General features: G+C 26.3%; 1 protein-coding gene across 4 annotated transcripts in view; it reads right to left on the bottom strand.

Moving 5' to 3' along the window:
- Nucleotides 1-3,933: 3,933 nt before the first annotated feature.
- LOC117174779 (protein BCL9 homolog) overlaps nucleotides 3,934-13,720 on the bottom strand; it is a 45,189-nt gene continuing 35,402 nt past the window's right edge. For all 4 annotated transcript variants that reach the window (XM_033364135.1, XM_033364137.1, XM_033364133.1 and 1 more), the window contains exon 9: nucleotides 3,934-5,698. In XM_033364135.1, the coding sequence (XP_033220026.1) occupies nucleotides 4,940-5,698 (759 nt within the window). In that variant the 3' untranslated portion in view covers nucleotides 3,934-4,939. The remainder of the gene's footprint in view (nucleotides 5,699-13,720) is intronic.

Genomic DNA, 13,720 nt, shown 5'->3' on the forward strand with positions numbered 1-13,720 from the left:
GATCGCGACAAAAATCTCATCATTTTTTTTTTTTTTATTCAATATCTTCAATGATAATTCATTGATCATTAATTAATCATTATTATTCTTGCCCTCGAGTCACAAATCCCGACGTCGCGAAGACCACGACGATTACGAAAGTTCAGATTTTACAATAATATATATACATGTACTGTCATTCGTAACGTTTAGAATTTACAAAGCGTCTGCCTCAGTTCATTCCATTGCATTTCGTCTGTATCCAGCTTTAAATCATTTCTTTTTTCATGCAATTTTTTTCAAAATTTCAATATTTAACAGTAACAATTTTAAAGGCTTATAGAACACATTTTTGAAAATAATTATCAAGTTATTTTTCTGCCTTGAAAATTGATGCTCAGCCGAGGGGGCTTTTTTTAATGTTTAAACTATAAGATTTAAATATTTCTAGTGTCGAAATTTCAAAATTTCCACTTTAAATTAAAAGTATTAAAAGTACTAATCATCACTAGTCTAAAAGTCCAATCATAGGAAAAATAATATCAGACTTGATAAAACAACCATTTTACAACTTAGAAATTTAAAAATAAATTAAATATTTATCTGTCCTCAGATCTGAGAGACGATTTAATTTGTCAAACAAAACTGTTCCTAAATATTACATACAGAATCGTTTTTTTTTTAACATTTGAATGCAAAAGTCGATTTAATTTTTTGTTTAAACTTCAAAAGCAAACAAAAATAAACAGACTACAACTTTCCGATTCTATTATTAATTTAATTTGTTTAAAAATTAGGATCAAAAATCTAGAGTGCGCTGCAGACGAATGACGTCGATAAAACACAAAATGATGATGACCATTTCACCACCAGATGGCATACCTTAATTCAGCCGTTCCCAATAAAATTACTAAACCCGAATAAATCTCCAACCCATGAAAAAAGAATCGATTAAATTAAGATTGTTGGAATCAGAGAATTTCAATCGGACACCATACAGCTATCACCAATTCAGGCAAATTTCTTTGAACTATTTTTCAGGTTTTTGAATCGCCTGAATTGGTGAACCCGATTTTTCTTTACATATTCATTTCCCAACATGGAAGATGTGCAATTTTCAAAATCCATAATAAAACCAATTTTTTAATATTACGTTATAAAATTTGTTAACAGTAATTCATAATTACGAATTGAAGGTTTCTAAAATATAAAAATTTAACGATTTTGGACAATTTAATATGAAAATGGAATTAAATTGCATAATTTCTAAATCGAAGCACTGCAAAGATAACTATTTAATTGTGAATAGAAGAATCATGAAATTGAATGATTTCAGATTCAAAATTTAGAATATACTGAGCGAACTTTCAAACCAAATAGTAATTTAAAATGAGAAACATTAAAAATGAAAAAAAATTCTACTCCGGAACTTCATTTCAAACCGACAAAATGTATAGTCATAAAAAATTGTGACATTAAAACTTTTTTATAATCAAACCCTTTGAAATTTTAATTATTTGAAGCAAATTTAAATCACTTGAAAACTAATAGTTTATAAATTGCTAATTAAACTTTCCAAAATTCAACCAATTAAATTTCAGTTCCAAAATTAAAACCGAAATTATCCATTTATTGATTTATCAATTTCAGATAGTTTAATTTTTCTCTTTTTTTCAGCCTAATTTTTAATTTTAAATCTTCCTTTAGATCTATTATCCACACATGAAATTTTCCAATAAAATTTGAAGAACTTACATTGAAAATTAAAATAAATAATAAACAACAAGATTGCTGTAATATGATTCCCTTTTTTGAAAATGTACAATTTTAAGTTTTGTCGTTCTAAATTGATTAATATTTACATCTAAAATAATCAAAATTCAAAACTGCCTATCAAGAGTTTTAAGCTGAAATTTTGTAATATTAAATAGCGAAATGGTTTGCCCTTTTGAATAGATATTTGAATTTGAAACTAGAATATTGTGAAATTAAAAATTTTAAACCTTCAAGAATTAATCTATAAATTATTTTAAGAGAAAACTTTAGTTCCAAAGCTTCAAAGATTACGTTATTTTAGAATGGTGCATTCGAAACCATAATTTTAAAGTAAAATTAAAGACATTTTCAAGACGATAAATATATTACTAATAAGCATCATATCACGTACATTAAGTGAAATTCAAAACAAACGGATAGATTTTTGACTCAAAATGTGATTTCTGTAAAAAAAATCACTATCATTTACACTGTTCAAAATGACAGGATAAAAAATTTAAGAAATTTAAATGAGATTAAAATCAAATTTTAAATCTTATTTAACGTCCAATAATTAAGTTAATGTGCAGAATTCCTGAAAATAAAACCAAGAATCCAACGATAAAATTTTGACAAACACCATAAAATGTTCTTATTGCAATTTGAAAAAAATATAAAAGTTTTCCTAAAAAAGAAAATAATTCTTTTTTTAGACAAAAATAAAAAAAGAGGGAAGAAAACTGAGAAGGCAACCAACCAAATCTCCTTCCTTCTTATTCTCTTTTTTTATTTCCTTCGTCTTTTTTATTTTTATTATTATCAAATCACAACAACAAAATATTTGTGAAAAATAATCACCAACGTATGAATGCCAAAAAGTTGGTGATTATTTTTTACATACGTTTTTTTATTTTGATTTGATAATAACAATAAACACGAGCGAATTAAATAAGGAAGTCTTCTCATTTTTCTATCCTCTTTTTTATTTTTGTCAAAAAAAAAATTTTAATTTACATGTATGAAATGGAAGGTACTAGCAGTTCAACTGAATTTTTTTTAATTAAATGCAGATAAACTGCAAAATTTAGAATTTTTATAAATTATAGAGTTCAAAGATTCAGATTATATTCTAAAAACATAAATCCACGTTAAGATTTTCAATACTCTAAATTAAAGATTCAAGTAATGAACTTTAAAAATTTTCAAAATTAAATTTTTAAAGTAATCTTAAGCTAGATATATGAAAAAATTAAAAATAAATGTTTTTAAATTAATAATATTTTAAATTAGAAGTTAGATTATTTTCATTTTAAATAGTTTAAGCATCCTTCAAAAACTTAACAAATTTATTTGAAAACATTGAGAAATCTAGAAGTGGTTTTATATTTTTCCAAACGTTTAAATATATTTTTGAAATAATTGAATTTTTTCTACAATTTTTAAAAAAACCTTAAAATTTGAATTAATAAATAACAATAGGAACACAGCCGAATTTAAAACAAAATGCAGATTTTCGCCGATTTCAACCAATAAATTTAGAAACTTTTTAATAATTGTGAAAGGCTTAAAAAGAACAAAAACATTTTCTTGAGATTCCTAGGAAAATTGAAAATTATGTCTAAAATGATCAAAACAGAACCTAGAAGATTTTACGGATTTTTTGTTAATTTGCAGGATTTTCCAAAAGTTGTAGGGAAAATTCGGTTAATTTTAAAATGTATTTAGAAGTTCTAAACAAAAATGTTAACACACTTCTTTTCAATTACTTGCAGACATTTCAAGTTTTTAATTAATTTTGAAACTTTTCAAAACTATGAAATATCTATTGAAATTACTCAAAATTTGTTTACAAATAATAAGAGTACAATTGCTATTTAAACGACAAAATTTCACAATTTCACTTACAAATTAAACATTTTTTAAACAAACGATTCAAATTGTAACGTTAAAAGTTGAAAAGCTCTTCGAAATTCTACAGAATCAAAGCTTTCTATGTAAAACAATTCAGTTTCAAATTGTTTACTTTTATATATATTTGTGTTCGATTTGCTCGTCTTAAATCAACAGAGAAATTTTTAATGGCTAAGAAAACTAATAAAAATAATATATTAATAAATTTATTTATTCAATTTAATATAAAAAATAATATAAAGGAAGACCTAAAACTTTGAATTCAAAACATTTTATTGATGAATCATTAAAATTGTTATTTAAAGGCAAAATTATCGGATTAAATGATAATAATCTCAATTCGTATTGAGACTTTCGAATTCAAACAGTTACTATGTGGAAATTCTCAAATTTTGAACGGATTTAGAATCGTTTTGTCAAATCAATTATTGTTCAGTTTTTTATAATTTAATTATTTACAAAACTCTTGAAATCAAACTTGGGAAAATTTTTCTTCTAAAAATTTGTAAAATTCCCGGTCTAGGAATAAAGTCACTGTCTATTCCCGGTTTTTTGACCAAATTTGTATCTTTTTTCAAATTGTAATAGGAACACTTTATGATGGTTGTCCAAATTTGCTCGTTGGATTCTTGGTTTTATTTTCAGGAATTCTGCACAATAAATTTTAATTATTCTAAAAACTTTGGAAATTATTGTACTCTCTGATTGGGAACTTTCAAAAATTACAAAACGCACAAATGATGAAATAGGGGAAATCTCCCGGGCGGGTCGCCACCTTGGCAATATTTTATCTCAAATTTTCCGATTCAAATAACTTACCCTTCAATCAATTCTTACTTCCTGGACAAACCAACTTTCCCCACAGAAAAATAAAATATTTCATAACTTTCGATGAAAAACCCTGTTCTATAACCCTTGTATTCAATATCAAAATCTTGCTTCTTTAAAGTCATCAAATTTACAAAAAACCCTCCACGCACTAATTACACAGAATCGGACCCAGACGAGAATGAACAGACTGACCAACTGACCATACCCGAAGTCTCTGGCGATCGACGATTTTCAACGTTCGACGAGCGTTGGGGACGGCGAAGATCCAATGATATAAATGCAATGAAAACGATCCGACGCCGGCGACCTGGCGACTCGAGAAATAGAGAGAGAGAGAGAGAGAGAGAGAGAGAGAAAGAAAGAGTGAGAGAGTGTGTGTGTGTGTGTATTTGTCGTGTGTTTTCCTAGTCGCGTCGGCAGGCTTATCAGAAGACCAAAAGGAGAGTAGTAGGGCTCGGGGACTTTACTTGGGCATGAAGAACTGTTGATGTGAGTGGGCGTTGGGCTGCGGGTGCATATTAGGATGAGGAGGTGGTCCGCTGCCCCTCGTCCCTGTAGCGTAGAGTTGCTGCTGAAAATTGTGAAACTGTTGGGCATAGTTCGGGTCGGACATACTGGGCCCACCGCCGACAAAGGGGCTATTTTTAAAATTACTCGAGCCCCCGCCCATACTCGGCGGAAGCGGCTGCGTCGCATCGGGTGGAGGTCCAAGTCCCATCGGTCCGCCCTTGTTTCCAGGTCCGTACATGCCCGGATTGTTATTCTGATTGGGCATTTGTCCCGGCCCAGGCACCATATCGGGCGGAAAGACTTTGTCAGGGTCCATGGGACTGCCAGGGAAGACACCGCCGCCGACCATGTGCTGCATCCTCATGATTGGTTGCTGTCGAACTCCGCCGCCAACAGGCCTCATCGAGTGCATCCCAATTTGCGAATTCATCGGCTGTGCGTCCATTCGGGGTGATCCACCCATTCCTGGTGGAAGTCCCTGGGGTCCTGAGTGTGGACCCATATTGCCGGGCATACCCTGATGAGGTCCCATATTGTTAGGCACACATCCGTTGGGGAAATAGTGAATATTCGCTGAGGGAGAGTTCATCTTGTTGTCGAGGGGATTGGTGAAACGCTGAAGGAAGTCGAGGCTTGGAGGTCCTCGTGGGGCGTGGGTCACATTGGGCCTCGCTGGTAGGTACTGTATGGTGTTTGGAGCACTTGGTTTTACCTGGAAAAAAATTTTAATGATGAAGAACCTTTTCTTTCATTTGGAAGGCAATAATCAGGGTGTGGAGGCGATTTTTAGTAACAAAGTTCAAGGTCTTTTCCAGGTTTTCTAGGTCAAGAAATCAAGTTCTTCATGATCTCCTTTTTTTTTGACATCAAATAAGCGTTTGTTATACGATACACATGCAAAAGATGAGACATTTCATTTTTTATTGGGCAACAATTTCCAATGAAAACAGAACCATAAAGAAAATAATTCTTTATTTTTTGCGAACATGAGTCGTCTTTGTGAAATGTTTGAGAATATTTTTAATTTTTTGTAAAGTCTTTGAAATCCTTGAAATTTTTGTAAAACCTTTGAAATCCTTGAAATCTTTAAAGTCCTTGAATTCTTTGAAACATTTGTGAAATATTTGTGCTTTTTTTTATATTTTTAATTCTTTATGAAATATTTCTTTAATCTTTGTTTGCGAAATCTTTTGTGCTCGCTTGAAATCATTGCAATCGTAAAACATTTGAAATGTTTTACATTATAAAAAAAAATTAATTCTCGAAAACTTTTGTAATACTTATGAATTTTTTGCAATGCTTGTAAAATCTTTCCTACATCTTTTGTATTTATTTAAATCACTGGAATATTTAAAATCTTTTGAAATTTTCTAAATAAATTTGATCTTGCTTGAGATGCTTGAAATGTTTTGAAACTTGGCATACTGTACCGTTTTTGATATCTTTGAAATCCTTATGGACTCTTTGAAATATTTGTAAAATCTATCTTAAATCTTTCGTATTCATTTGAAATCATTGAAATAATTGAAATCATTGTGAAAACATTTGAAATCTTCTAAACAAAATTTGAAAGTATTTAGATTTTTTAAATATTTGTAATTCTGATGTTTTTTAATCTTTGAAATGCTTGTGTTCTTTTGATATCTTTACGATATTTGTATGAAATATTTAAAATAATTGCGAAAATTTTTTGTATTAATTTGAAATCATTAAAATAATTGATTTTTTTTAATCTGCTGAAAAATTTGGATTGTTTGAAACTTTTTGAAATATTTTTAAATCTTAGAAATCTGGTTTAATCCCTTTTTTAAATCTTTAAAATCCTTGAATCCTTCTGAAAGTTTAAAAATCTTCGTGGAATGTTGAAAATTTTGTTGAAATCTCTTGAAATCTTGTAAAAAAATTTGAAATCGTTTTAAAACTTTGAAATGTTGTCAAGTCTTTGAAATCTGACGTACTGTATGCTTTGTGAAATCTTTATGTCATTTTTATAAAATCCTTGAAATATTTACGAAATGTTTTTTATTAATTTGAAATCATTGGAAAAATCAACTATTTTATTAAAAACTATTTTTTTTAAATTAAAAGTTCAACAATTTGACTTTTTTTAATCAAGAAAATCTTATTTGGTTGAAGAATCAATTATTGTGCGGAAAGTTCGTCTTTTTTATGAATAAAACTAGTTCTCATGCAAAATAAATTTTTTTAAATGAAATATAAGCTATTACAATTGTTTTTGAACATTTATCTTTCATGGTAGGAAATTTTATTAATTAGTTACAAACTTATTTATTTTGTTTAAAAAATTGTTTTTTGGCCTTATTTTTTTTCTTTCCGGCCTGAAAAATCTTCTTTTGAGAAATCAACTATCTTGTTGAAATATTGTTGTCGCCTTTGGATGAATGAAACTATTTTTGAATTAAAATTGAAATCTTTTTTGGGTTGAAATATAAACTATTTCAATTTTGGTTTAAAATTAACTGCTTTGTTGGAAATTCGACTTTTTGGGTGAAAAAAATCAATTATTTTTAAACAAAATTCCACAATCTGGCTGGAAATTAACTTTTTGTTAGAGATTTATTTTTTTGAGGTTGGAAATTCGAATGTTTGGTACGTTTGTTAGAAAATTTGTCTGGCTTGAAAATTCAACAATTTGGTTCACATTTTTGTCTTTGTTGGTTGAAAAATCTTTTGAAATCCTTATGAATTCTTTGAAATATTTGTGACAACTTTTTTAAACCTTCTGCAATCTTCTGAAACATTTGAAAGTCGTTCAAAAACTTTGAACTCTAGTATACTGTACCCTTTTTAGAACTTTTAAAATCCTTGAAATATTTTCAAAGTTCTAAAATCTTGATGAAATATTCGAAATCTTGGTGAAATCTATCAAATCTTGTCTACACGCCTTTTTAAAATCCTTGAAATTTTATTAAATGTTCGAAATCTTTGGGAAATTTGTGTGAAATCTCTTTAATCTAGTGTACACTCCTTTTTTAATCTTTGTTAATCTTTGTGAAATCTTTTGAAATATTATAAAATATTTTGCAACCTTTTTAAATTGTTTCAAATCTTTGAAATATTTGAAAATTTTGAAATCTAGTGTACTGTAAACTTTTTAAAATCTTTGAAATCCTTTAAATGTTTTGAAAGTTTAAAACTCTTAGTCAAATTATTTTAAAATCTTTGAAATCTACTGTGCAAAACCTTCTTTAGTCATTGAAATGCGTGAAATCTTTTTTAAATGTTAAAAATCCTTTTCAATATTATGAAAGCTTCGAAATATCTTGAAATATTTTGAAATCTTTATAATTATTTCGTAATCTTTTGAAACTTAATTAAGCTATAGAAAAAAATTCCCTAACAATTCCATGTTTTTTCCAGGTTTATCAAGATTTTTTCAGGTACAATTTTTCATAGTAGAGAGCCATTAAAATGTTTTGGAATTTTTTTAACTCGGAACATGTATACACTTTTCTCGAGTTTATTATAACTGTTTGTTTTTTTCAGATTCTAGGGATTTAATTAATATGATTAATTTAGAAAGATTTTTGACAATTTGTATTACAAGATATTCGTAAACATATTATCATCATCGATTAATTAAAATACTATAAAAATAATTAATCATTACTTGAATTTATCTTGAAAGTCCATGAATTTGAATAATAATTTGAAAAAATTATTATTTTATCTTCCTATACTTGAAATTCAGTGCATATTTAGGTAAAATTAATGTGGATGCATATTAAATTCAATTTAAAAGCTTCAAATTCCTAACTTTCCAAGTAAACAAAATTTGCATTTTCAACAAGAAAGATAACTTTTCAATTAAAAAGTTCAAATTTCAAAAAAATAGTTGAAATCTGGACTGAAAAAGGTTAGCTTTCAACGAAAAACGGAATAATTAAACTTCCAGTTTAAAAAATTTACAACCAAAGATGGAATAGTTAAATATACAGTTACAAAAATTATTTTAAAAAATCTAAGTGATTTTTCAACTAAAATGGTGAATATTTAACTGATATACTTGAATTTTCAATCAAATAGGTGAATTTTAAAACAAGAAGATTAATTTTCAAACCAAAAATTTCACCCCCCCCCCCAACATTTTTTTCATCAAAATAATTGAATTTTCCACTAAAAAAGAGACATTTTCAACCATATAGTTGAATTTGAAAGTAAAACAGATCAGTGTTAAACCAAAAATGGAATATTTAAATTTTTAGTTACAAGAATAGATTCATTTTGAATCCCACAGCTGAATTTTTAACAATATAATTTAACCTTCAACCAAACAATTGAATTTTCAAATAAAAAATATCAATTTTCAACGAAATAGTTTCATTTTAAACTGACACGGACCAGTTTCAAAAAAATATGGAATAGTTAAATTTTCAGTTAAAAAATAATAATTTTAAACCAAACTGATAAAGCTTTAACTGGAAAACTTTAATTTTAAACCTAAAAGAATAATTTTCAACTAAAATTATGAATCTTTAACAGTAATAATCGAATTTTCCACACAAAATTAAATAGTTAAAAAAATTAATGTTCAAGCCAACCGATGAATTTTCAACTAAAATTATGTATATTCCACTGAAATTATTGAATTTTAAACCACAAAGATAAATTTTTAACTAAAATGATAAATCTTTCACTAGAATAATTGAATTTCCGACGAAAAATATGATTTTTCAGACAAGAAGATGAATTTCTACAAAAAGACGAATTTTCAACATTAAAAAATCAGTTTTCAACCATAGATTGAATAGTTAAGTTTTTAGTTTAAAAAAGTAATATTCAACCAAAAAGATGAATTTTTAACTAAAATAATAGAACATTCCACTTAAATAGTTACATTTTCTGTCTAAAAATTTAATTTTTTAACCAGCCGATCACAAAACATTTTGAATTATTTCATAAAATCCTTAAAAAGTGTGGAAGATTTTAAAGCAAAATTTTGCAATATTACATAATTTTAGAAAAAACTTGAGTAAGTTTAAGAGATATTCAAAAGTTTTTAAACGATTCAAAAATATTTAAAACTTGTAAAGAGTTTTAAAGAATTTTGTAAAGTTTCACGAAAGTGAGACATTTTTTCAGGTGCCTAAGAAAAATTAATTTCAAGAGATTATTTTAAAAGATTTTGGAAGATTTTAAAAATAGTCAACGACGAATCGGAAAGATTTTAAAGTAATTTTTTAATTTTGCAGAATAATTGAAAAATGCAGGAAAAATTTTAATAATTTTTAGAAATTAGAAGGTTTAGAAAGTCTGACAAGATTACAAAAAAATCTTATTTTCAAAGGCGAATTTTAAATAATTTGTTATTTTGAAAAATGAACTTTAAGAGAAAATTGAAAAAGGTTTTTAAACATAACAGACGACTTTATAAAATTTATAAACATAGTTTAGAAGATTTTATAGCAAAATGTTTCAATTTGGTAAGATTGCAAAATAAAAACGAACAAAAATTGGGTAAATTCAAGAAATATTTAGTAGAATTTAAAAGAATTTTGAAAGTTTTCAAGAGAAGAAACCAATTTTCTTAAAATTTCTGGGAAAATTGAGAAAATTGTAAGGTATTTGGTATTTTTTTATTTGGAATGATATTTGAAAATTTTGAGAAAAATTCGTCAGTTAAAAATATTTTCAGGAATTTTAGACGTTTTAAATAGATTACAAATATTTGAAAACTCGGAAACATTTTCGAAAATGTATAAAATATTTCTTGATTCCTTTCCAACTTCTAACAGTTTTAAACGTCTTTTAAAATGACTCGAATTTTTCATAATATTTCGTAAAAACCTATATTATGAAAAATATTCTTTAAAATTTTCTAGATTCTTGTTTGACAAGCCTGAAATATTAAAATTTTTTTTTTATTTTTCTCAAGAATCTTATGAAAATTATATTTACATAAATTTAAAAACATGGTGAAAATACTTATTTTCGTGTTCTAATTCTCAGAATTTAATTTCAATAATATTCGTTAATGGTCTTTCTTTAAGAGTGACATACAAATTCAAAATTATTTTAGCTTCTTTTCAAAGTCTAATTGATTAAAAAAATATCACATTTAAGAATTCTTTATTTCATTGTAATAGAAAACAATATTTTAGGATTTATCATATTCCTTGTTTATCATATATAGATATAATAATTACATTTATTATATAGTAGCATTATATTTTAAAACGGCCATATAAAAAAGAAATTAGTTTTTCATCAGCATATTTAAAAGTGTTTGAATATCCGGGACTAACACAAAATAACGAAAAAATAAATCATAAATTAAAAAGAAAAAAATTGCCGAATTATAAAATAAATGAATTGTTAAATTCCCATAAATATTTCTATTTGAGAAATTTATGTTTGACGAAATTTAAAATTTACCGAATAAATTAATAATCAATTAACTATGTTCAGATTTTCTAAATTTCGAGAATTGAAATATTTGTGAGTATTTAATAATTCGTTTATTTTACAAGTCGGTCTTTAAGTCGGTGAATTTAGTTTTGGATATTTTTAAATTCGGGATCTTATTTTTTGCCAATTAAAAATCTTGTCGTTATTTGAAATTTGGAAAATTTTATAATTTGATAATAATATATAATTTACGAATTTTTAAAAATTAATTTGTGTATTCGCTTTTTATTTTTTATAAGATCTGAATATCCAGGCAATTTTTTGCTTGTTTGAAAAAATGATTTTAAAGGGTTTTTCATATTTTGTTTGCAATTTTTATGCTTTTTCCTATGGCACTGCATGGTTTTGTAGAACAAAGTTACTACTAGCGCCGCCACACGGCCGTTTTTAACTCTCGTGACACATTTTTTGCATTGGGCAGTACAGTTCGAGTTCTTAAATTCCCGAGAATTAAAGTTCAGGTTATATAACCGAGAATATGACAGAATTTAGGAGAATTAAAAAGAATTTAAGAATTTATGATTTTTAAGAATATTTTTATTGTTCAGGTTATATCAGCGGTTGAATATAAATTATTTTCTAGCTCAGACATTCAGGAATTACAGTGTTTCATATACAAATTTAAAATTGTCAAATGTATCCATTTATTTAAAACACAAAAAAAGTTTTTTCTACTTTAAAAGATAACTCTTTAACAAAATAATGGAATTTATAACATAATAGTTCAATACTCAACCTAAACAAATTACCAACGAAAAAGTGTCATAATTTATATTTTAATAAAAAATAATAAAAGTTATACAACAAAAGAAAAGAATTTAAAACCAAAAAGACGAATTTCCAGCAAATAAAGATTTTTTTACCCAAAAAATAAATAAAAGTTTATCTAAATTATTGAACCTTCAAACCAGAAGACAAATTTTCTTTATAAAAATTCAATTTTCAAACAAAAAATATGAATGTTTGACAAAAAATTAATTTTACATAAAACTGATGCATTTTTACGCAAAAAAAATATCAACCTTAAAAAATGAAAGTTCCATTTTCTGTTAAAAATTAAATTTAAAAAAAAAAGAAGTATTTTCCACTAAACAGTTAAATTTTCAACCAGACATAAGCCTCCAATAAAAAAATTTCGCAATGTAGTTTAACTTTGACCCAAGTAGTTGAATTTTCAATTAAATAGGATTTATTTATAACCAGATAATTAAACTTTTAACCAACGAGATAACTTGTCAACTTAAAATATAAATTTTTAACAAAAAAAGTGATTTCTTAACAAAGCGATAAAACCAAATGTTTAAAACAAATTAGTTGAATTGTCAAGCAAAAAAGAACGATTTTGAACAAAAAAGTTGAATTTTCATACAAAAAAATGAAGTTTTTTCTATAACAGATGAAGTTTTAAATCAAAAAGTTAAATCTGCAAAAAAATAGTTTAATTTGCTGTTGAAAAAGATTTTAGTCGAGTTTTCACGATCAAACTATGAATTTTTTAACAAGAAATCATTTTCTACAAAAAAAATTGAATTTTCAATCCAAAAAGACGAATTTTTTCAACCAAAAAGGATGAATCTTTAACAAAACAGTTAAATTCTCTACCAAATAGTTGCATTTTTATTTAAAATCATAAATTTTGTACTAAAACAGGTGAATTTACAATAAAAAACAAATTTCAATTCATTTTTCAACACCAAAATATAAATTTTAAACAAAAAGTAGATTTTCTACGAAGTACTTAAGTATCAAAAAATAATTTAATTTTTGCTAAAGCAGGTAAACTTTAAAATAAAAAAGACAAACTTTAAAAAAAAAAAGATGAATTTTCAACCGAAAATTTAACGAAAAAATGCAATTTTCTATTAATTAAAATAAATTCTGAGATTCTCATAAATTCTCAGAGAATTTATTTCTCGGTTATATTCTCGATAATATTCTCATTCTTGTTACCGTTCTCAAAGTAATATAACCGGCTCAGAACTCAAAGTACAGAGGAAGCACCCCCCTACTTCTAAACTACACACTATTTTTGGCCGAAAACTTTGTACTTAAAAATAAACATAGTAACTAATGACCCGGAACTAACCTTGTTTGTAGACAATCAAAAAAGTTTTCTTTTTCATAAATAATTTCCAAATTATCGGAGTGACAGAGAGCTAAAAACGACCCTAGCCTCAAAATAATGAACACACCTAAAATTTTTGTTTGTCACAATAAATCTTCTTTGGTCTTATCCCTCAAAAAAGAATCCGGGGACGTCCGTTATGATATTTTATAACATTTCCGAATTCAGTTTTAAAAATTT

The sequence above is a fragment of the Belonocnema kinseyi genome, chromosome 6 (genome assembly GCF_010883055.1).
Source record: "Belonocnema kinseyi isolate 2016_QV_RU_SX_M_011 chromosome 6, B_treatae_v1, whole genome shotgun sequence".
Lineage (NCBI taxonomy): Eukaryota > Metazoa > Arthropoda > Insecta > Hymenoptera > Cynipidae > Belonocnema > Belonocnema kinseyi.